The sequence below is a fragment of the Triticum aestivum genome, chromosome 6A (assembly GCF_018294505.1).
Source record: "Triticum aestivum cultivar Chinese Spring chromosome 6A, IWGSC CS RefSeq v2.1, whole genome shotgun sequence".
In the NCBI taxonomy this organism is placed as follows: Eukaryota; Viridiplantae; Streptophyta; class Magnoliopsida; order Poales; family Poaceae; genus Triticum; species Triticum aestivum.
This window is the reverse complement of record NC_057809.1, coordinates 614,539,779-614,563,641: the sequence shown is the minus strand read 5'-3', so window position 1 is coordinate 614,563,641 and position 23,863 is coordinate 614,539,779. Positions and strand designations below refer to the sequence as shown.

Below are 23,863 nucleotides of genomic sequence, written 5' to 3'. Positions count from 1 at the left end.
CTTCGGCTCTTCGTACTCATGGATTCGTTCCGTCGACAGCTGACAGTTCGCTGTTCTTATTTCAGCGCCCCAGTCTGACTGTGTATTTGCTTGTGTATGTGGACGATAATATTCTGGTCAGTTCTTCTGTCACGGCTGCTGATGCTCTTGTGACGGCTCTTGGCAGAGATTTTGCGGTTAAAGACTTGGGACAGCTACACTTCTTTCTGGGCATTGAGGTTGCACATTAGTCTCGTGGCAGCTTGGCTCTCACCCAGAAAAAGTACTCCCTTGATCTCTTGCGCCGTGCTGGTATGCTCAAGTGTAAGCCGTCACCCACGCCCATGTCCTCTACGGATAAGCTCTCGGCCACTGCTGGTTCTCCTCTTTCTTCTACGGATGCTACGGAGTATCGGAGTATTGTTGGTGGCTTGCAGTATCTGACTATCATCCGTCCTGATCTTTCATTTGCGGTTAACAGGGTATGTCAGTATCTTCATGCTCCTACAGATGTGCACTGGTCTGCTGTGAAGCGCATTCTTCGTTATGTGCACCTCACTGTCTCATATGGTCTTCATCTGCGACCTAGTTCCTCTACTGTTCTCTCTGCATTCTCAGATGCTGATTGGGCTGGATGTCCAGATGACAGGCGATCCACGGGGGGACATGCTGTATTTCTGGGTCCTAATTTGATCGCCTGGAGTGCGCGCAAGCAAGCCACTGTTTCTCGCAGCAGCACAGAGGCTGAGTACAAAGCAGTTGCCAATGCGACTGCTGAGCTTATCTGGATTGAGTCTTTGCTTCGAGAGCTGGGAATCTCCCAGTCACATCCTCCAGTTCTTTGGTGTGACAACATCGGTGCTACGTTTCTTTCGACAAACCCGGTGTTCCATGCACGAACCAAGCACATTGAGATTGACTATCATTTTGTGAGGGTACGTATTGCACAGAAGCTACTACAGATCAAGTTTATCTCCTCAAAGGATCAACTTGCTGACATCTTCACCAAGCCTCTACCTTCTCCCATGTTGAGATCTGTAGGCGCAATCTCAACCTCCTAGATGCATCAGGAGTGAGTTGAGATTGAGGGAGGGTGTTAGACTTTGTAACGTAGCCCAACTGTGTAATATGTATCATGTATCATTATAAATATATATGATGGGCCACCCCTAGAGGGTTGAGCCAGTTCCCACAAATCCTACGTCTAATACGCACATTCAATTCTCCAAATTCGTACAAAGGCAACAACAGATGTCGTAGTTGTTCAATGAAAATGGATTCCACATGCGCAGGTGGCCACGTATCAAGTTTTCCCCCATCAGTTAAGCTCTCAAATGCCCTAATTACTGGACCCTAGGTATCACTTTTTCACCAAAAATGAGGGGAGAACATCTAAAACGCTTTCTCTAAACCTGGAGCAGTTCGAGCCAACCGAACCTGGCTGCGATGGTGCCGGTCCCGATGGCGATACATCTTAGCGAGGTCGTCGTACTACTCCATGACCTTGTTGGAGAGCCGGATTCGCTCCTGGAAAGGGGTGGCCGTCAAGTGTGCGCATCTGAAAGGTGGCTACAGGAACAACAGGTAGGCGTCGGGACGATCCGTCGGGGAGTAACGTGAGCGATGGCTCCTCTACACCCAATCTGCGACACGTTGCCTACAATGGATTACAGACGGCAGGAAACTTTGGTCATAGGCGGTAAATACTTTCTTCTCTCTAAATGACATGCTGGCCCCATGCGTTGCCGACATCCAAATTCAACCAGGAAGCTTCATTCTTTGGGAGCTTAGTAACTCTAAAGATACAATGCATGTATCAAGATCGGCTTCCTTTCAGTGCTGGGTTTTTATTTTTCCTTTTGTTCAGGTCTGAAAAGTTTGAACGGTACAGCAGATTCCTCTTCCCCGTTCCATGGCCTGCCTTCCTCCATATGGTATACTGTATCCTCTTTGAGATCAGGCTGACAGACTTTTGTGGCGAATCATGGGCTACTTTACACATATATAAGTTGTTTTTGGAATGCACTGATATTTGGGGAAATTTTCGTGGATATAAACTTTTGCTGGAGCCTTAATCTACGCCCGCGCCTTAATTAGTTGCCCTATATACAACACGCCCAATAAGCCTCCCTCTTGGCATCCTGCCGCCCCCTTATAAAACTGAGGCCTCGCCAGCTTCATCATCATCATAGCAGTAGTAGATCGAGAGCTTCATATATCTTTTGCTTCTCGTACGTGCGTCGATCACCATGGCCCGTGCCGCCGCCCTAGGCCTGCTCCTGGCTACCGCCGTGTGCTGCGTCATGGCCGCCGCCGTCGTCCACGGCAAAGGGTGCGTCGGCGACGACATGGGCTGGGGCTTCGGCTTCCTCGCGCCCTCCACCTCCAATGCGCGTACGTGTGTCCGTCCATGTCCATGATGCTTCACATACTGTAGCTGTTATTTGATTCGGTGACCAACATCTTGTGTTTAATTTGTACGCGTGCGTGCGTGCATGCAGTTTCGCCGGTGACGTGCGAGACTATGCACCCGTGCAGCGACTCGGCGTGCGAGGCCGAGTGCAGGCGCAGAAGCCTCGTCCAGTTCTTCCACTTCTGCAGGAGATGGGTCAACCCTCAGGAGTGCTGCTGCGAGCACTGACCGCATGCTTGGCTTGGTCCGCGTGCGTGTTTGGGCGATGCATGCTACTAGTATTAATTAATGTTGTACTACAGATGAATGCCAAAAAGATTATGATCTACTTTGAGTAGGATTTTATTTGAACAGTTTTGAAAAATCACACTTAGATGAGATTTAACTATTTGTATTTCTAAATACCGTGCCACTCGATTAAGAGGACAATGCTACGTACTATGCAACATGGACAATCAGGATTGGATCAAAGCCTTTTATTCCTGCTGACACCTCCATCCATTCCACACTCTATGCTTCTCATTTATCAAAAATTTACCCTAGCGGCATGAATCAGAGACTCCAGCGGACGAGGGGACGACGACAGAAAAATTATGGGATCCCACGATCTACGTGCGCTTTGACCGCAGCTATAACATCGTATTGATCGAGTATATCCAGGAAAGCAACCGACTGCTTGCGTGCTGCTGCCAGATTTTATCTATGATGGCGAGCTTTTCCAATTGTTGGGTATTAGAGCATCTCTAGCAAACCTGTATATCACACCGAACTGCAAAATAACGGCTAGTTTACAGTTTTGCGTGAAAAAAGACCTCAACGGACACATTAATGTTTTAGGCCTTTGCAGAATTTGATGGAAGATAACCATGCCCACCAAACACAGATCCAGCAGGCTAAAGAGTCCATCTCATTGGACAGATAATGTAAAGACCCAACACGACTAACGCGAGCTTGTTATATAGATCGACGAGGCGACACTGAAGGACGACGGACTGTTGTGCAGCTGCGGCTGTGGGGGCCCACCTTCACGATATTCTCGACGACGTCCATGCCCTCGACGACCTTGCCGAAGACTACGTGATTGCGGTTGAGCCACGGGCCGGAGGCGGTGCAGATGAAAAACTGGGAGCCGTTGGTGTTGGGCCCCGCGTTGGCCATGGTGAGCATCCCGGGCGTGTGCTTGTGGACGAACTTCTCGTCGGGGAACTTGTCGCCGTAGATGGACTCGCCGCCGGTGCCGTCGCCCTTGGTTATGTCGCCGCCCTAGCACATGAAGCCTGGGATCACGCAGTGGAACACAGTGCCCTTGTAGTGCAGCGGCTTGCCGCTCTTACCGACGCCCTTCTAGCCAGTGCAGAGCGCGCGGAAGTTCTCCGCCGTCTTGGGCACGTCCTTGGCGAAGAGCTCCATCACGATGGGGCCGCAAAGAGAGCCTTGGCTTAGTGGTTGGGCATGCGGTTGTGCAGCTTAACGACCCGAGTTCAATTCCTAGAATTGACAGATGATGCATATGGGTTTTCCTCCATTTATTGAGAATCAAGTTTGGTGTGTGGTGAAACCACTCATTAAAAAATATCTTGATACTTATTTAAAAAAATTATGAGGACCATGTTTATATTGGTACTCATACTAAAATGACCGTATGCATCCCTAGTTGGTGCAGAGGCCGGGGAAGTGAAATTTTCTCCCATTTTTAAAATTGGACTTCAAACACTTATTTGGATCTCATATCACGTCTCCTCCCGGCTCCTCCCAACCCTAACCGCGCCGCCAGCCGCCCCTTCCCGCTTCGCCGCCGCCGGAGGGGACACCGGCGAAGCCCGCGTGGTCCCAGGGAAGGTGATGGCGGGGCGTCCTTATCGTTCTCGCGCAGATCTCACGGCGGCCGGTGGCGCGCAGCGGTGTTCCGCCGGTGGCTGGCGCTTGCTGCCCGTGGGGCGGCGTCTCTCACGGTGGTGGGGCTGTCCTTGAACGACGCTTGGTGGTGGCCATGTGGCGGCGCGCGGGTGGGCCGGATCTAGGCTTCCGGTCTGCGTCCTCGTCGTGGCAGCGCTTGCCGTTGCCCTCGACCATGAGGCGTGGTCCGGGACGGGCCGAGCGCCGGTGGTGCTGGCCAGAACGCACGCTGGCAGCCGTAGAAGAGCTCCATCACGATGCGGCCTGCGGGGGCGCCTTTGATGGTCACGTCGAAGAACACCATCAAGGGGAGTGGCTTGTGGGTGTCGATGAGGGCGCGCCATGCACGGCAGACGCATCGGGACTTGGCGACGGCGTGGCGGGAGAGGCAGCAGAGTATGTCGAGTAGCACGTCGTAGGGGAAGCACACACCATTGCCATCGCCGTCGGTCCCCTCATGTGGCCGGGCCAGCAGGCGTGCAGATCGAACAGCTCGGAGAAGGCCGACGCAGACCTTGGTATCGATAGAGGGAAACGGAGGCAAGTTATAAATGGCACTGCTGGCGGCTGGCCAGATGGAGTCCGTGTCGATCGGTCCATGATGTACGCGTAGGTGAGTTGGTTCCGAGTCGATGTCCAAGACGCACGTTTTGGTCTTTGGTGTGGTGTGTTGGAGCTTCCTTTCTGGCCTTCCTTCCATCGATCGCATCAATGGCTGCCACGGTTTGGGGATTGGGATTTCTATGCGTGGATTGATTCTGTTTTAGCTTGGATGGGGCGCTCTGCTTAAGGAAGGAATTGACTTGGTTTCAGCGCATGGTGGCAGCAAGGAGGGGCCATCAATTTGTTCTTACATAATTTTTTTGCGGGAAAGTTTGGGCAGCTTTATTCAACACCAACCGCGCCGGCATTATCTGCCCTAAGGCTCGTTACAAGGAAACTAGGGACTGACATCTAACCAGCAATCTGTGACCTCCAGAGTGCTAGCTTGCTTTGCACAATGGTGGGCAGAAAAGTTTGCTGACCTGAGTACATGTTGAACAATAAAGAAAAAAAAACTAGAAGCGTGCTCCCCAATCTCAGACAAGATAGGCGCCCCCACTGCTTGATGATCGTGGTGCGAGTTCCAGAGATCAACGATCTCCATACAATCTCCACGACAACTTTATCGTAGCCTCGACGCTTTGCAAAAATGACCCCGTCACGGACAACAAGTGCTTCAGCAATAAATGGGTCCATAATACTCTCTCCGTTTTTATTTACTCCGCATATAGCTTTGACCGAAGACAAACTTTGTAAAGTTTGACCAAGTTTATCGAAAACAATCTAAACTTTCATAATAAAAAATTTATATATGGACTGACCGAGTCTGACAAGAAGATAGATATGTTTGGTTCCCCCTTCTATGTCTATCTAGAGTGTTCGTTCGCAGTGATTTGGCAAACAATCAATGTAAACAAATCATAATATTTGTAGGAACGAGACATAATTCCTTTATTCATCCACTAGTGCACAAGGGGGCTATTAAGTCGCCCAAACAAGATGGACAGGAACTGTGTGCACGATGACAATATCGCACATGGTGCAAAAAAAATGAAAACTCGCAATCCGTAGACCATCACGCACGACCAAGAAATGAAAACTATGTGTGATATCGTCCACACGGTTCTAATAGAAGAATCATCCACGCGTTCAAAAAGGGAACCGTGTGCATTTAGGGTGCACACGATTTCATCAAGACAACTGTCTGTGATGACTTTGCACACATAACTTATAGGAGAATCGTGTGCTTAACCAACAGACGGTTCATATTGACACATCGTGATATATATATATATATATATATATATATATATATATATATATATATATATATATATATATATATATATATATATGTTTTTCATCACATACAATTATCCTGAAGACTGTGTGCGATAAAACACATACTAGAGCATAAAACATACTTTCCTCCTCGACACGTCTGTGACCTAATATTTTAAGCGTTTGCAAACTTTGACGAAAGATAACCATGACCGTCGAACATAGATCGAGCAACGAAAGGAGTCCATCTAAAACCCTCATAAACCTACCATGGAGATCTCATCAAACGGACAAAAGGGAGGACACGACACGACTCATGCCAACTTCTTATTTTAGATCAACGACATGACATGGGAGCACGACGAACTACTGACAATTGGCCGCAGCGCGTACAGGCTCAGAGCTGGCCGATGTCGGCGATGATGACGGACTTGGCGCACATGCCACTGCGGGAGCCCACCTTCTCGATGTTCTTGAGGACGTCCATGCCCTCGACGACCTCGCCGAAGACTACGTGCTTGCCGTCGAGCAACGCGCAGGGGACGGTGCAGATGAAGAAATTAGAGCCGTTGGTGTCGGGGCCCGCGTTGGCCATGGAGACCATCCCGGGCTTGATGTGCTTGCGGATGAAATTCTCGTCGGAGAACTTGCCGCCGTAGATGGACTCGCCGCCGGTGCCGTTGCCCCTGGTGAAGTCCCCGCCCTGGATCACGAAGTCGGGGATGACGCGGTGGAACGCGCTGCCCTTGTAGTGCAGCGGCTCGCCGCTCTTGCCGATGCCCTTCTCGCCGGTGCAGAGAGCGCGGAAGTTCTCCGCCGTCTTGGGCACGTCCTTGGCGAAGAGCTCCATCACGATGCGGCCTGCGGGGGCGCCGCCGATGGTCACGTCGAAGAACACCATTAGAGGGAGGGGCTTGTGGGCGTCGAGGAGGGCGCGCCACACACGGCAGACGCAGCGGGACTTGGCGACGGCACGGCGGGGGAGGCGGCGGAGGATGTTGAGTAGCACATCGTAGGGGAAGCATACACCATTGCCGTCGCCGTTGGTTCCCTCCATGTGGCCGGCCGGCAGGCGTACGTGTAGATCGATCAGCTCGGAGAAGGCGCAAATCTTATTGATCGAGGGAAACGAGGGAGTCTCGTCCGTAATACCGATCTCCCGTTTTCCATCTTTTTTTTCACTCCCTTTCCAAAGAACGAATCCTCCCACGTTTTTTCAGGGGTATACGAATCCTCCCCACGTGCACGCACGCACCATCTAGCGTGGCCTGCCAAGGCCCAAGGCCAGATCCCCTTTCTCCCTCTCTCTTTCATTTTTTTTGACAAACAATATCTCTTACTCAATCATCAAAACAGTGGCATCATTTACAAGCAAAGAATGACCACACTAGGGGCAGTATCCATCCAAAAACCAAGGGTAGAAAATTTAGCTAGCCTCGCCAATTCATGACCTACCTGGTTAGCTCCCCTATTACAACAACAACCCTGGCCGTGTGCAGGACTCCGTTCACCCAAGTGGTGGTCGTCCCACTGGGGGTAACGCCCTGCAAAACCAGGGGCAGGGCGGCCAGGATCGACGTCGCACTGGCGGCGGCAATGGCCACAACGAAGGCGGTGGCGGAGGCAATGGCCGCAATGGAGGAGTGAATGGACGTTGGCGCCCCCGTTGCCAAATCTGCACGAACTGGGGGCATGAGGCGATGGATTGCCGCGATCGCTACGAGCGCGACTACCGCCCCAACAACTCCTCCGTCAACTCTGCATCCACTTCCGCCAACGATAATCATCACTGGATCCTAGACTCCGGTGCCACGGACCACCTGACAAGTGATCTTGAACGCCTCCACATACATGAGCGCTATGGCGGGAAGGACCAAGTGCAAGTGGCTAATGGTGCAGATTTGTCTATTTCGCATATTGGTCATTCGAGTCTAGCCGGTTCATCTCTTCGCTTGAATAATGTCCTTCATGTGCCGCGTATTAATCAGAATCTTCTCTCACTTTTATCGTCTTGTCTTAGATAATGATGTCTTTGTTGAATTTCATCGTTTCTTTTTCCATGTTAAGGACAAAGCCACGAGGAGAATTCTTCTTCAAGGTGGAAGTCATGGCGGGCTCTACCCTATTCCGTTTCATTGAGCTTCGGTGTCGTCTTCCCGGCGTGTGTCATCTAGCGTCATCACGTTGTCCCAGTGGCATCAGCGTCTCGGCCACCTCACAAATAATATAGTCCAGTCTATTGTTCAACAAAACGATCTTGTGTGTTCTTTCGATAATTTGAATTCAGTTTGTGATGCTTGTCAATCGTGCTAAAAGTAGACAATTACCTTATCATGCTTCTCATCATGTCTCTACAGTGCCTCTTGAATTAATTCATTCTGATGTTTGGGGGCCTGGTATTGCTTCTTCTGGGGGTATAAATACTATGTCAGTTTTGTGACGACTTCTCTCGTTTTTGCTGGATCTATCTCCTCGAGCACAAATCTGATGTAGAGCAAGTTTTTCTTGCTTTCTAGGCTCATGTTGAGCGTTTGTTGAACATCAAGATCAGGTTCATTCTGTTGGACTGGGGCGGCGAGTATCACAAGTTACATTGCTATTTTCAGTGTACGGGGATTTCTCATCGCATGTCTTGCCCACACAAATCTTAGCAAAATGGTATTGCTGAGCGCAAACATCGTCACTTGGATCAGCCCGTGTCGCTTGATGCCGGGACACCACTGTCGTCCCCGGTCGCGACACCTTCAGTTGCTTCACCCCCGATACCACCATTGCTGCCAACGGTACAAGGGCACCCCGATGGTAACCCGTACCCGCGAACATACTCGTCGCGACAAGCAGCTCACCGATGGCACGGTGCGCTATGATCCCCGCAGGCATGCTTTTCTTGCCACTCCAGTGTCTCATCACAAGGCTCTCCGCGAAACTGCCTGGCGCGCGGCGATGACCGATGAGTTTGCAGCTCTTCGTCGTACCAACACATGGGTTCTTGTTCCTCGTCCACCTGGTGTTAACATTGTGGGCAGCAAATGGATTTTTAAAACGAAGCACCGTCCTGACGAGTCTATTGATAAGTAAAAGGCTCGCCTGGTTGCCCGTGGTTTCACCTAGCAGTATCGTATAGACTACGCTGACACGTTCAGTCCGATTCTGAAGCCGACAACCATACGTCTTGTGCTCTCCCTTGCTGTCTCGCGAGGTTGGTTTCTTGGACATGTTGATGTTAGTAATGCCTTTCTTCATGGATTCCTGTCTGAGGATGTGTACATGCAACAGCCCCCTGGGTTTGAGGATAACCGATATCCCTCTCATGTGTGTAAGCTGCAGCAAGCCATATATGGGTTGAAGCAGTCCCCTCGTGCCTGGTAAGCCCGGCTAAGTGCTCTTTTGTTTCAGCTGGGTTTTGTTTCCTCTAAGGCTGACACATCCCTGATCATTTTCTCTCACAAGGGTGTTCAGATTATGTGCTTGTTTATGTTGATGATATAGTCATTGCTGGATCAACTCGAGGAGCGGTTAATGGTCTTGTTCGCGCTCTCTCGGCCAGTTTTCCGATCAAGGACCTGGGCACTCTGGAGTATTTTCTTGGCTTAGAAGCGTCCTACAATTCAGGGGGCATGATCTTAACTCAACAGAAGTACACATTGGATCTTCTTCACCGTGTGAGCATGGAGAATTGCAGGCCTACTTCTACACCGCTGGTCACCACAGATCGTCTCGCCCGTGAGTCAGGCACACCGCACACCTTCGGTACCGCTGATTCCTTCCGGTATCGGAGTGTTGGTGGTGGTTTACAGTATCTCACACTTACTCGTCCTGATTTGTCTTTTGCGGTAAACAAAGTGTGTCGGTTTCTCTCACAACCCACTGATATCCATTGGGAAGCTGTTAAGCGGATCCTACGTTATGTCAAGGGAACTTTAGATACTGGACTTAGACTGCGCAAGTTTCCATCCATCAGTGTTAGTATTTTCACTGATGCGGATTGGGCAGGATGTGTTGATGATCGTCGCTCCACTGGAGGTTTTGCTATCTTTGTTGGACCAAACCTCATCGCGTTCGAAGAAATGGCCTACTGTCTCGAGATCTAGTACTGAGGTGGAGTACAATGCGTTGGCAGATGGTGCTGCTGAACCTATGTGGGTCGATTCCATACTCTAGGAGCTTGGAGTTTCTCAGTAGCGTACTCCCATTTTGTGGTCTGACAACCTAGGGGCTACATACCTGACGGTAAATCCAGTCTTTCATGCTCGTACCAAGCACATTGAGATTAATTTTCATTTTGTGCGTGAGCAAGTTGCTTCTGGTGCTCTGCAGGCCAGGTTTATCTGCACGAATGATCAGCTGGCTGATGTATTTACCAAACCAGCTACTCAACAGATGCTAAACCGTTTCAAGACCAATCTGAACCTTGTGTGTAGTAGTTCAGATTAAGGGGGAGTGTTAAAATAGGTCTAGTATCACGTGTATAGACATGTATATGCAGTATGTATATATATATATATATATATGGAGATATGTGGAGGCTCAGCCCCACGCAACCCTAAAATCAAAGGAACACGACGATGACAGCCTCTAGACTGGCCGACTCTGACAAGTAGATAGATATGTTTTTTTAACATAGTACAAACGCAAGCGCTTATATACACACGCATATACACATCCCTATGAACGCACACACGTCATGAAAGGAGTAAAATACAGCACTTGCAATACAGTCGCTGGCCTCAAACCATGCAAGAGCATCACAACGTCCAGTAGCTGTTGATGCAAAGTGGACTAGGCCTTCAGTGTCTTTTTATAAGTTAGACGTTGATGCTTCCTATTACCCTGATGGGACAGGTGCAACCTCGGCAATACTGTTCGATCATGAGAGCTGTGGTTGGTTCCTCCTACGGGCCGGAATTGACAAAAAATCATCTTGGGGGAGATCCCATATATACATCATCGTCAAACGCAAGACACAAGAGCATAAAATGTACTTTCCTCCTCAACACTACAAATAGACATACATACCTAAAAAGGCTTGGTGGTGGTAAAACAAAATAGCAATCAAAATAAACAAGAATTATGAAACTTTGTGGCTTTGAGTTTGACGAAATGTTTTAGCCGCTTGCAAAATTTGATGGAAGATAACCATGGACGCCGAACACAGATCCAGCAGCCTAAAGAGTCCACCTAAAACCCTCCTAAACCAACGACGGAGATCTCATTGGACGGACAAAGGGAAGACACGACACTCACACCAACTTATTTTAGATCAACGACGTGACATGGGACGACGATGAATGGCTAGGGGAGGGCACAGGGCCTAGAGCTGGCCGCAGTCGGCGATGACGACGGAATTGGTGCATATGCCGCTGCGGGAGCCCACCTTCTCGATGTTCCTGACGACGTCCATGCCCTCGACGACCTCGCCGAAGACTACGTCCTTGTCGTCGAGCCACGGGCAGGGTACGGTGCAGATGAAGAACTGGGAGCCGTTGGTATTGGGCCCCGCGTTGGCCATGGAGAGCATCCCGGGCGTGTGCTTGCGGACGAACTTCTCGTCGCGGAACTTGTCGCCGTAGATGGACTCGCCGCCGAGGCCGTTGCCCATGGTGAAGTCGCCGCCCTGGCACATAAAGCCTGGGATCACGCGGTGGAACACGCTGCCCCTATAGTGCAGCGCCTTGCCGCTCTTGCCGACGCCCTTCTCGCCGGTGCAGAGAGCGCGGAAGTTCTCCGCCGTCTTGGGCACGTCCTTGGCGAACAGCCTCATCACGATGCGGCCTGCGGGGGCGCCGCCGATGGTCACGTCGAAGAACACCGTCGGGAGCTGGAGGAGGTTGTGGGCGTCGACGAGGGCGCGCCACGCACGGCAGACGCGCCGGGACTTGGCGATGGCGTTGCACGGGAGGCGGCGGAGGATGCCAAGTAGCACGTCATAGGAAAAGCACATACCATTGCCGTCGCTGTTGGTCCCCTCCATGTGGCCGGCCGGCAGGCGTGCAGATCGATCAGCTCTGGGAAGGCGGAGATGTTGGGATCGATAGAGGGAAACGAAGGAGTCCATAGTTGAATTGTGCGTAATATGGATCTATCCTGTACGTCTACGTGAGTCCATGTCCAACACGCAACGCCCGTCTCTTTTGGACTTTCTATTCTTTGCTGGGATTGATTTTGCTTTGGCTTGGATCGATCGGGCTCTGCGTAAGGAAAGATTTGCTGTCGAATCTCTATTCTCAATGTCTTAGTTGATAGTCTCTACGGTTAATTTTCGTTCCATCTATCATGATTTTTTTCGTCCCTCATTCCACTTCACTGTTAGCCGCGTCAAACCAAAAAAAACCACGTCGCGATGCCCAGGCAGTCCAAGACCGCACCTCCCGTCACACCCATCTACAAGCAAAGGAAAAGGAAAAACCTACGAAAATTAACCAACGAAAAAACCTACGAAAATTAACCAGCAAAAAAAAACCTAAACCAATCGCACGCATGACTCTCCTGCCCTCCACTCGCACGCCCGACTCACTGCCCTCGTTCACGGCCGCCCTCCATCCCTTCGCCGCCGCCGCGCTATCCCTTCGCTGCCGCCCTCCAACAGACAATCCGCTTGAGGAGACGTCGCCGACCCGTGCGAGATAGGGGAGGGGCGATCCCGCCGCCGCGGACCTCACATGGCGCACGAGAACGCCGCCGCCAACCGCCGCCGCAGACCTCACAGGGCGCACGAGATCGCCGCCGCCGACTTCACAGGGAAGACGTGATTTCTCCTCCACTGCCGTCCCTCCGCATCGTCTTCCTCCTCTCTACAAACCCTACGTGCCGTCTTTGTCCTCCGTCGCCGCCCGTCCGCACTGTCTGCTGCCTCCGTTGGACCCATCGATCGTGCCCTGGTCGAGGGCCCTGAATCGTGGGACAACGGCGCGGACCGCCACAAGGGCTTGACGGCGTAACCCCAGGGCGTGGCGGCGTTGCTGTCAGCGAGCAGCCCCTGAAGTGTGTGCCCCCTGACCCATGGGACGACGGCACGGAGGCAATCGCATAACCCAACAGCAGGGCGTGGCGGCGTTGCGGCCAGCGAAGAGCGCCGCTAGGGCGTGCCCTGAATCGAGAGGAACAGGTATGTTCGCTTTGTGTTTGCTTTCTGTAGTCTCAAAGCAGAGCAATGGTCACTGCAAATTTTATCTGAGAATGTGCAACAAAAGCACGTTGAGAAGTTCCTATGAACCCTAATTTATTTCTTGAGAAAGCAAACTTATTTATCCTTGCTCTGTTTTTTGTGTACTAAGATTGTTCGTTTGTACCCAGCATGTGTATGTGATGTGCCCGACCGCTGTGTGTGCTTCCTGCTAATGTGTGTGCTTCCTGACGTTGTTGAGCATGTGTGTGTGTGTTCGCTGTCGCTGTTTATTAACATTGTCATGCTCTTCTTACTTTTTGCTTAACAATTCATGATTAATACTGAACATTATTTTTTTAATAGATGCCACTTGAACTTAGTTTTAGCTCTCATGTTGTTCAATGAATCATCAAGTAATGTTTTGCATGGCTTTTATAACTGACACAATGTTTCTGATTTAATGAGAGCCAACCATGCGTTCCTGGCTTCGCCGGCGATGCCGACATGGCAGGGCAGGACCCAGTGGCCATCTTCGGCGCCTTCATGGACTTCGTCAGCGCCGACCTTTGCTTCATCATCTACGGCCACGACCCCTTTGCCGTCGGCATCATCTGGCATCTCGGATGGGAGTGGGGTGTAATTGTGATTTGTGCAATGGGTTCAGAGTGGAAGGGGCTGTCATTCGCGTTTAGCAGGGTCTGCAAGTTCTATCGCTATAAGCCTGACTTGTAGCGGCAACAACAGATTCAGATGTGGTAAGCTCATTCATTCATTCTCTCATGAGAAGATGACCAATTGCTTGCATCTCTTGCTGTATGGTGATGATGACCGGCTCCTATTAAATCCAATACGACTGCACTTCTTCGCTTCAGGTGGCCCTGAAGCTCTGACTCCATCCTCACGACATTCAAACCTGTCTTGATGATTGCATCAGATTGCAACTCTATTATCTTTTCATACCATGATATGCGTGCATGTCTCTTCGGTTCTCAAACAAGAAATACTTTTCTTTCAGATTGCTTTGTAAGTAACATGCAGTGTGCAGTTGGTAGCAGATTATTATGCAAGTTTGTTTGTTTTCACTCAAAGCATGATTTTTATGATACATGACGCTACTCTGAGGCTGCTCCTCACTACCAGTCACAGCAAGATGGGGCCCCTGGTGGTCCTCTGAAATTTGATTCCCTCGATGGTCGAGGATCGTTTTACATTTTTTTAATCTCATGTAGGAAGAAGGTATCCCCCCTATACAAAGATTTCTAGCTTGCCTATGTGTTGTAATGTTAATAAGTGCATTCGGCGAAGAACAAGGTGGCACACAAGGAGTTGCCTGAATTGCAGTGGCAGCGGTGTTATAATATGTAAGAGTTTTGCATCAACTTGGTCTCTTTTCTATGCATAAGTCTGATGCATTGGCCCTTGATTATCAGGAGTCAAGCTTGTGAAGAACAATTTCGTTACTTTAATGACACACACTTGCAGTAAGTCATTCAGAGATATATTCAGTACATGCTAGGTTGCCAAGCTCAGAGCCACATGTTGTCTCCATAAATTCGCTGAAAGCAAAAATCATTTGCCCATAGTCATGTGAAACCTTCTAGAATTCTTTTTAGTATTTTGCATTGCTTGTGCATTTCTTTTTATCACTTCTAATAACCTAATTGATTCATTTTTCCTATCGTCATGTCAGTCCTTGCTCTAATTTTTTTGTTAATATGTTGCGCTTCTTGTGCATTTCCATTTTTATCACTTCTAATAATCTCATTGACTTTTTACATCTCATCGTGTTTACCAAGAACACGAGTGATAATTTTGTTTTATAAGAATACAATAGTGACAATTTTATTTTATTTTCTGACATAGTTCTCAATTAGGCTTACAAATATTTTACATTGGCAGTAGTTGTGTCATCAAGCTTATGTGTAATGTATTCCTTAGAATGGTGTTTCAGCCATTTCTATGTAGGTGGCATGTGTGATGGCACGTATTTCAGCCATTTCTATGTAGGTGGCATGTGTGCTGGCACAAGAAAAGGAAGGCCCTGAACTGAAAGGAGCAACATATATTAATGAATTAGAGAGAGAGAGAGAGAGAGAGAGAGAGAGATTTCGAATATATACATCGCAAAATGAGTGAATCTATACTCTAAAATATGTCTATATGCATCCGTATGTAGTTCTTATCGAGATCTCTTAAAAGACTTATATTTAGGAACATAGGGAGTACAATTTAGTAAACTCATTGCTGTACAATGCCCACCTACTTGGAAATTGATCTTTGCCTCCTTTCCAAAATACATTATTATTCATGGAGTTTCATGGGAGTGACAACTTTACGGTGCTTCTTTGCCAGGCTTGCAGTACTTCAGGCCTCTATTCCAACACACACATTCCAGTTGCCATTAGTGAGGAAATGAGATATGAAGTTACCAGCGATGTTCATTATACGTGGTAAAAATAATGCTGAGGGAGTCCTGGACTAAGGGGTCCTCGGGCGTCCGGCTTGTTGGACATGGGCTGGACTAATGGGTTGTGAACATACAAGACCGAAGGCTCTCTCCCGTGTCCGTATGGGACTCTCCTTGGCGTTGAAGGCAAGCTTGGCGTCCAAATATGAATATTTCTTTCTCTATAACTGACTTTGTACAACCCTAGTCCCCTCCTGTGTCTATATAAACCGAAGGGTTTAGTCCGAAGACGAAGATATAGTCATACAGGCTAGACTTCTAGGGTTTTAGTCATTACAATCTCGTGGTAGATCAACTCTTGTAATACTCATATTCATCGAGATCAATCAAGCAGGAAGTAGGGTACTACCTCCATAGAGAAGGCCCGAACCTGGGTAAATATTGTATCCCCCTTCTCCTATTACCATCGATCTTAGACGCACAGTTCGGGACTGAAGGAAATATGTCCTAGAGGCAATAATAAAGTTATTATTTATTTCCTTATTTCATGATAAATGTTTATTATTCATGCTAGAATTGCATTAACCGGAAACATGATACATGTGTGAATACATAGACAAACATAGTGTCACTAGTATGCCTCTAATTGACTAGCCCGTTGATCAAAGATGGTTATGTTTCCTAACCATAGACATGAGTTGTCATTTGATTAAACGGGATCACATCATTAGGAGAATGATGTGATTGACTTGACCTATTCTGTTAGCTTAGCACTTGATCGTTTACTTTGTTGCTATTGCTTTCTTCATGACTTATACATGTTCCTATGACTATGAGATTATGCAACTCCCGTTTACCGGAGGAACACTTTGTGTGCTACCAAACGTCACAGCGTAACTGGGTGATTATAAAGGTTCTCTACAGGTGTCTCTGAAGGTACTTGTTGAGTTGGCATATTTCGAGATTAGGATTTGTCACTCCACTTGTCGAAGAGGTATATCTAGGCCCACTCGGTAATGCACATCACTATAAGCCTTGCAAGCATTGTAACTAATGAGTTAGTTGCGGGATGATGTATTGCGGAACGAGTAAAGAGACTTGCCGGTAACGAGATTGAACTAGGTATTGAGATACCGATCGACGATCGAATCTCGGGCAAGTAACATACCGATGACAAAGGGAACAACATATGTTATTATGCGGTTCGACCGATAAAGATCTTCGTAGGATATGTAGGAGCCTATATGGGCATCCAGGTTCTACTATTGGTTATTAACCAGAGAAATGTCTCGGTCATGTCTACATAGTTCTCGACCCCGTAGGGTCCGCACGCTTAACGTTCGTTGACGATATAGTATTTATGAGTTATGTATGTTGGTAACCCAATGTTGTTCGGAGTTCCGGATAAGATCACGGACATGACGAGGAACTCCAGAATGGTCCAGAGATAAAATTTGATATATGGGATAATAGTGTTTGGTCTCCGGAAGGGTTCCGGAATTCATCGGAAGGGGTTCCGGATGTTTCCCGAAATGTTTGGGTACGAGAACACTTTATTTGGGCCAAAGTGGAAAGCCAATAAGGTTTTTGGAAAGCGCAAAAGGAAGTTTTGCGGAGTCCAGGGGCCAGACGCCAGGGTCCCTGGCGTCTAGCCCTGGAGTCCGAGAAGGACTCTTGCCTTTCAGGTGAAACTGACTTTGTGGAGGCTTTTACTTCAAGTTTCGGCCCCAGGGCTCAACATATAAATAGAGGGGTAGGGCTAGCACCCAAGACACATCAAGAAACACCAAGCCGTGTGCCGGCTACCCCGTCCCCTCTAGTTTATCCTCCGTCATAGTTTTTGTAGTGCTTAGGAGAAGCCCTGCGGAGATTGTTCTTCACCAACACCGTCACCACGCCGTCGTGCTGGCGAAACTCATCTACTACTTCGCCCCTCTTGCTGGATCGAGAAGGCGAGGACGTCATCGAGCTGAATGTGTGCTGAACGCGGAAGTGCCATACGTTTGGTACTTGATCGGACGGATCGTGAAGGTGTACGACTACATCAACCGCATTGATAAGTGCTTCCGCTTACGGTCTACGAGGGTACGTAAACAACACTCTCCCCTCTTGTTGTTATGCATCACCATGATCCTGCGTGTGCGTGGGAATTTTTTTGAAATGACTACGTTCCCCAACAGGGACCTCCTACTCGAGATCCGCCGGTTTTGACACCGACATTGCTGCTTTCATTGAGAGTTCCACTCTGCCATTCTCAAAAGGTTTGATAGCTCCTTCAATCATCTACAACAATGCTTTCCAAGGAGAAGTCTTCCTCCCCTGATAGATCTTCGTGTTCGGCGGCTTCGCACAGCGGGCCAACTCGCTTGGCCATCTGGAGCAGATCGATAGCTACGCCCCTGGCCGTCAGGTCAGATTCGGGAGCTTGAACTACGTCGCGGATATCCGTGGAGACTTGATCTTTGACAGATTCGAGACCACGGTAGTCGCTCCCCGTCACCATGATGAACATGACTTAAATCTGTCATAGGACCATACCCAGGAGATAGCACCTGTAACTGCTCTGGCCTTAGATCTGGAGCAGATCACGCCATCCAAAGATGGGAAGCTCAACCCCGCCACGGATGCCGCAGTCTCAGCAGCGTCAGAGCCGCACATAGACCCAACCTCGAGTGGAATCTGTGTCACCAGAGCCTCGGACTTGGTTCCGGCTTCAGGTTCCGAACCATGTACGTCCACATGCGTCAAGCTCGATCAGTCATCGATCGTTGAATTCAGCTCTGTGGACATTTTCGGCACTCGCCTCTGGGCGACGTGTTAAACTCGTTAAAAGCATTATCCTTAGCAGGGGGCTCACAGCCGAATTATATCCGGTTCGAACTGGAGGCTGATGACGGAGAACTTCGTTTCCCACCCACCGCCCACTGCATGGCCACTGTCGAAGATTTAACCGACATGCTTGATTACGGCTCCGAAGACATCGACCGTATGGACGACGATACCGATGAGGAGCAGGGCCAAAACCTGCCGTTTACCGGACGTTGGACGGTCACCTCTTCTTACGACGTGTACATGGTGGATACACCTAAAAGAACTAACGACGATGACAAAGAAGATCCAGTCGAGGATGAACCTCCTGTGATACAGCCAAAACACCGGCGTCAACGGCGCCGCTCTAAGTCACGTCATGGAAAAGATAGCGATACCGGCACGGGAGAAAACAATACCCAGGACGATGCCGAAGATAATGAAGACCCCGTTGAGATAACTTCCGATCAGGAGGAACGAGAAAACGGGGAAGTTAGCCCTGACGAACAGGCCATAAACTACGACTCGGAGGATAGCAATTATCTTCCGCTCTCCGAGGATGAGGTGAGCCTCGGCAACGAGGATTTTATCGTGCCTGAGGAACCTCTCGAGCAGGAGCGCTTTAAGCGCTGGCTAATAGCCACTGCACGGAGCCTGAAAAAGAAGCAGGAGCAGCTCCAAGCTGATCAAGACATGCTCAACGATAGATGGACTAATGTCCTAGCAGCCGAAGAATATGGCCTCAAGCGCCCAGCCAATAGCTACCCAAAGCACAAATTGCTAACAAATGCCGACACCGACAGATCAAGTAAGCGACGAAGACCGGCAACCGTTGCACCTTTCGGAGAAGTACCGTCGTGTTCCTAGCATTTCGGAGCATCGCGTACCAAGCAACACCTTCAAGAAGAAATACGCCGGCGCCGCTGCTGTTGCCCAAACGGGTCCTAGGGTTTCCCCCGGTACGCAGAGGGCAGTGGGGAAGGGGTATACCTGACACCCTTCAAGAAGGTCTGGCGGCGCCCGCAGGCATCACCGCGTCGGAGCCGGACAAACCGCCAGGGATTCCTCCCGACCCAAACAACCACCACCACCCCGGACACTCCGTAATGCACCACCCAATCTGCCGGCCACCAGCCTGTGCCACCACAGTCATCGGACCAACATCGCCGTCTCACTGGGGCCACCAACATGAGACCTGGGGGGAGGGCAAGGAGACAATGACCACAAGGGCAACCGCAACTCGAGCGGCGGGAGGGGACAACCTCCATCGCTCTTGCGGAGCCGACCAGACGCGGTGACAAGGACTTGCCAGGCCACGACGGCCCGGTCGGGCCCACATGGGTCCGGACAGTCCCTATCCCCACGCTGCAGCATGCCGGCCAACGAAGTCAGCACTGCCTGTAGACCACCGACACATGGCCACCACTGGGGAGCAACGTCGCCGCGCCGAGCCGTCGGCCCGCGCCAGCCCAGATCGGGCCCTAAAGGGCTCAGATCTAGCCGAGCGGGCAACACCAGCTGCCAGCACCACCGCGTCGCCCGTGACCAACGGCCGCGTCGCCGCGCCAAGGGCACCCGTGGCCCATGGGACGCCGGCCGAGCAGCACTGCCGCAGTCATGGGGCCCCCGTGCCCCCCCCCCCCCCCAACGCGTGTGCGGGGAATGAACGGCCCGCCGTCGTCAGGGCCCAGTGGACCAAGCTGGGGGGAGGACGGGGGGGAGGGCGGAGGAGAGGGGAGAAGTGGGGGGTTCGCCCGCCGCCCGTGGGGGGAGGCTGGGGCGAGCGCGCCGGTGGCCGCCGGCGGCGGCGTGGGGGGGGGGGGGGAAGGGAGGGGGGACCCTAGCGGGAGCGGGAGCCACAAGAGGTACTTATAGCAGACGCAGGTACTAGTACTCCCTCCGTTCCTACAATGGACTACGGAGCAAAATAAATGAATCTACGATCTAATCTAAATCTATATACATCCGTATGTGGTTTGTATTGAAATCTTTAAAAGACTTATGTTTAAGAACGGAGAGAGTATATCACTTGTACAGAAATGATTTTTTTCTTAGAGAGGAGGTTTACAACCATAGCTCACCCGAGCCTGCCTCAGCGCCGTTTGATGTTAGCAGCGCTTCCACGAGGTCCACGAGGTGACGAGGATATGGGCCATGTTAGCATTCAAATTCCATCTGGTCCTGACCACTTGCTTTTGGTTCCGCAGTTTACTGCTCGTGTTGCCCCAATTGGTCCTAATCTACCAATCGGTTGGTTTTAAAAAATAAATCTTCAAGTCATTTTTTATGGGACAAAATCTCCTACGGGCGGCGGTAATTATTAGTCTACAGTCAATAGGGTTGTTGTTTTATTTTTATGTTTCTTTGATCTTCGAATCCACCCCATGTTATTCTTCGTGAGTAAAATACGCTCGAGGTCCTAAAAGTATTCCAAATGTGTTAAATAGGTCCTAAAATTTTGAAGTTGTTCACCGTTTGTCCCATATGTGTATTTTAACCGCGATTTTGAGGACCTACTTGACACACATGGAATAATTTTAGAACCCGTGGCGAATAACTTACACACATTTAGGACCTGTGGTGAACGATCTCAAACTTTTAGGACTTGCTTGACACATTTGAAATACTTTTAGGACCTCCAGTGTATTTTACTCTTTTTCTGCTGCTTCCTGCCAAATCTGAATCAGGCCAGCAATTTGCTGGAGCTTTCAAAAGAAAACTCTTAGAAAAACATTTATTTATTTATTTGCAAAAGGAAAACATTTGGTAGTGCAGCGTATTTTTATTTTCCAAGACTTGGTCTGGGCCACTCTTGGCATTCGGTTCGTGCGTTTTGGGCTTCACTGGGACCGATGCCGCCATTTTGGCCCACTCGTGTGACACGGGCCTCCGTCACTTGCTCCCCGTCCCCAGGGCAGAGGGGCCAGATCGGAGCGCCAGCGACCACGCTCACAGTCACCGGTAAGATGAGGCCAGATCTCAACGCTTTATGTAAGTATGGTGATGAGAAAAAACTTGACAAAAACCGGACCACTCTTATAAAAACTATAATATTTCATTTCATTTCACGAGAGAATGACTGAACTGCCCATATAACTTGATGAGGGGATTCATATAGTCGTAGTCTCTGTTGTCGGTAGCAACGACTTTTTTGTGGTGATTGGTCAAGAATGCTCAGTCCTAATCCTTGTGATGCTTGTGATTTGCCTTAATTTTGACGGTTAGCCAATTCAGTGTGCAAACTTTAGCTTGAAAGAACTTCTTCGACTTGCATGTCCTGATCTTGAACACAGGAAATCCAGTTTTGTTGAGATGTCTAGATCATTTTCATATGAGGCGTGTTGATGTGTCAAGGTGATGGTGAAAATTTCAAGTATCCCTGTTCTGTAATTAAATTAAGATTTGACAGCTGAACTGCAGTAGGTAGAGGATTTTAGGTGGACACCAGAACAATAGTAAGACACTCCTTCCGCTGCGATTCACTAGCAGGTTGTGTTTCGTTGCAAGCTCTTTTCTTCGGAGGTTTAGGTCTTAGCAATAACCTTGCTTAAGAAGTGGCAAGTCAGTATTGGGTCTCGAAAGTACTGTGCTCGGTATTTTCAGGGCATTGGAACTAGATAGACACTTCCCAGCCACCGTTTCGTAAGTTTGGAGTGATTTGTATAGTTTGACAAACAGATATACTGATGGTTTGCTTTCTTCGGGTATTCTGATCATACTAGTTTTGGGGAATTTCTTTTACCAATGAGAAAATATCGATGTTGAAACAAGAGATACTTGTGATATTTTGTAACTAGATGATCACAGCTGAACGTTTTACAACCAAGGAAGGGGACACATGACGTAATGAAAATATGTCATTGATGAAATCTTAAATTTTGTTTTTGGTTTCTGTATGTATCCTTTGCTTTAAGACGTGGGAGCACCAAGTTCGAGTAAGCTATCCTTTGTCAACATTCGTGTTAACCTACCAGAATGATCTTTTCCTGCACTGAAAAATTGTTGGTCTACTCTACCTATGACTGAATTACATGAACAATCTATGCTTACTCTCGATCCGGTTTCCTGAGGCTGCTGAAAACTGTGGAATATTATGTGCGCTTCAACTTGTGTGCAAAAACAAGTAGAGCATGCCAGAGGGATAAGTTATAGACAAACAAACCTGCGGGTCCAAGAGTCTGCTCGATATATATGCCCCTGAACCACTCCGGTTCCCGCTGTAGGCTCCCTGTCGCGAGAAGAGCTCCACGGATGTTGCTGCTGTATTTGAGTGGATCAGCTGCGCAGCGGACTCCAGCGTGTTGTGTGCCTGGACCTGGAGGCAGAGGCGTGGCGAGCTGATCTTTGACATAAGTATCGTATGCTCCAGTTCCCCTAGTTGCACTATGATATACTCCACCATTCCGTTGGAGCTCTGTCCGTGTTTGCATCAACAACCACCATTCCGTTGATCAGGAATCCAATCCGGGCCTGATCCTGTGACTTTGTGCCTCTACTGTACACTATATAGTATACTTATTTGTCCATACATATGAGCTGACCTGAATATCATGATGGCAGAAAGACACAACTACTAGACTGCTTATCTCTGGGACTGGTCGACACGTGGCAGACGAGCACTGGTTTTGCCGGTGCAGATGATGGGCACACCTCACACATATCTTGGTCGCCCGCTAAACTATTGCTTCTCCAAGGCAAGAAAGAAGAAAAGGAAAATGGTTTGTTCCATGAACCACGCCTGCTAGCATCCATTCAAATTCAAAGGGCGATGCGTCATCTGTGGACAACGACGGCGAGGGTAACAAGAAGAAGAAGAAGAAGAAATAATAGGGTCTCTTCCATTCTTTGAGCCCGCATTTGAAGCCGACTTTTCTGAGAGTTTGCAGCTTGTACTACATGTATATGTTGAAGCAATTGTTTTTCTTTTTTTGCGGGTTGAAGCGTTGTTTTTTAGACCAGGGAAGAACTCCATCGCTCCCATATGCCTCTGGATTTCGTTGTGCATCTTTCTACTAAATGAATATCGTTCTTTTGTGCGCAGGTGAGGTCGGAGTTGGAGCGGAGGTCGGGGGTGGCGCTGGGGGCGGCTGTCTGTGTGGCCAGCGATGAAGCTGCGGCCGCCGTCCCCCGACGCCCGTCGCCGTCGCTCTCGCTCTCTTTTTTCTTCTTCTTCCTCTATTTTCGTCGTGAGCTCGTGTTCTTGTGTTTGCCCCCGCGCATTCCCCGCATCGCCTCTCGCTGCCAATGCCACTCGTGAAGGGTGTGTGTGTGTGTGTGTTTGGTCGTACCTGTCTGCTAGTGCCCCTGGATTCCATCATCATTCACAATCACCCCGTGCTGTGCTGTGTTGTTACCCTAGTGGGCGGTTCCCCCATTAGCATGCCACTTCTATCCATACTTTTTTCTAGACAAAATCAGAAGCATATTCATC

General features: G+C 49.4%; 2 protein-coding genes and 1 pseudogene across 2 annotated transcripts; all 3 read right to left on the bottom strand.

The window, feature by feature from the left end:
- Positions 1-3,225: 3,225 nt before the first annotated feature.
- Positions 3,226-4,988, bottom strand: LOC123129827 (peptidyl-prolyl cis-trans isomerase-like; annotated as a pseudogene).
- Positions 4,989-6,426: 1,438 nt separating this feature from the next.
- Positions 6,427-7,510, bottom strand: LOC123131415 (peptidyl-prolyl cis-trans isomerase-like). The gene has a single exon (XM_044551100.1). It carries the CDS (start codon positions 7,167-7,169, stop codon positions 6,510-6,512), a length of 660 nt encoding a protein of 219 aa, XP_044407035.1. The 5' UTR covers positions 7,170-7,510; the 3' UTR covers positions 6,427-6,509.
- A 2,777-nt stretch (positions 7,511-10,287) lies between these two features.
- On the bottom strand, positions 10,288-15,979 carry LOC123129092 (peptidyl-prolyl cis-trans isomerase-like). Its single transcript, XM_044549243.1, has one exon. The coding sequence runs from the start codon at positions 12,165-12,167 to the stop codon at positions 11,424-11,426; it is 744 nt and encodes a 247-aa protein (XP_044405178.1). The 5' UTR covers positions 12,168-15,979; the 3' UTR covers positions 10,288-11,423.
- Between the last annotated feature and the right edge of the window lie 7,884 nt (positions 15,980-23,863).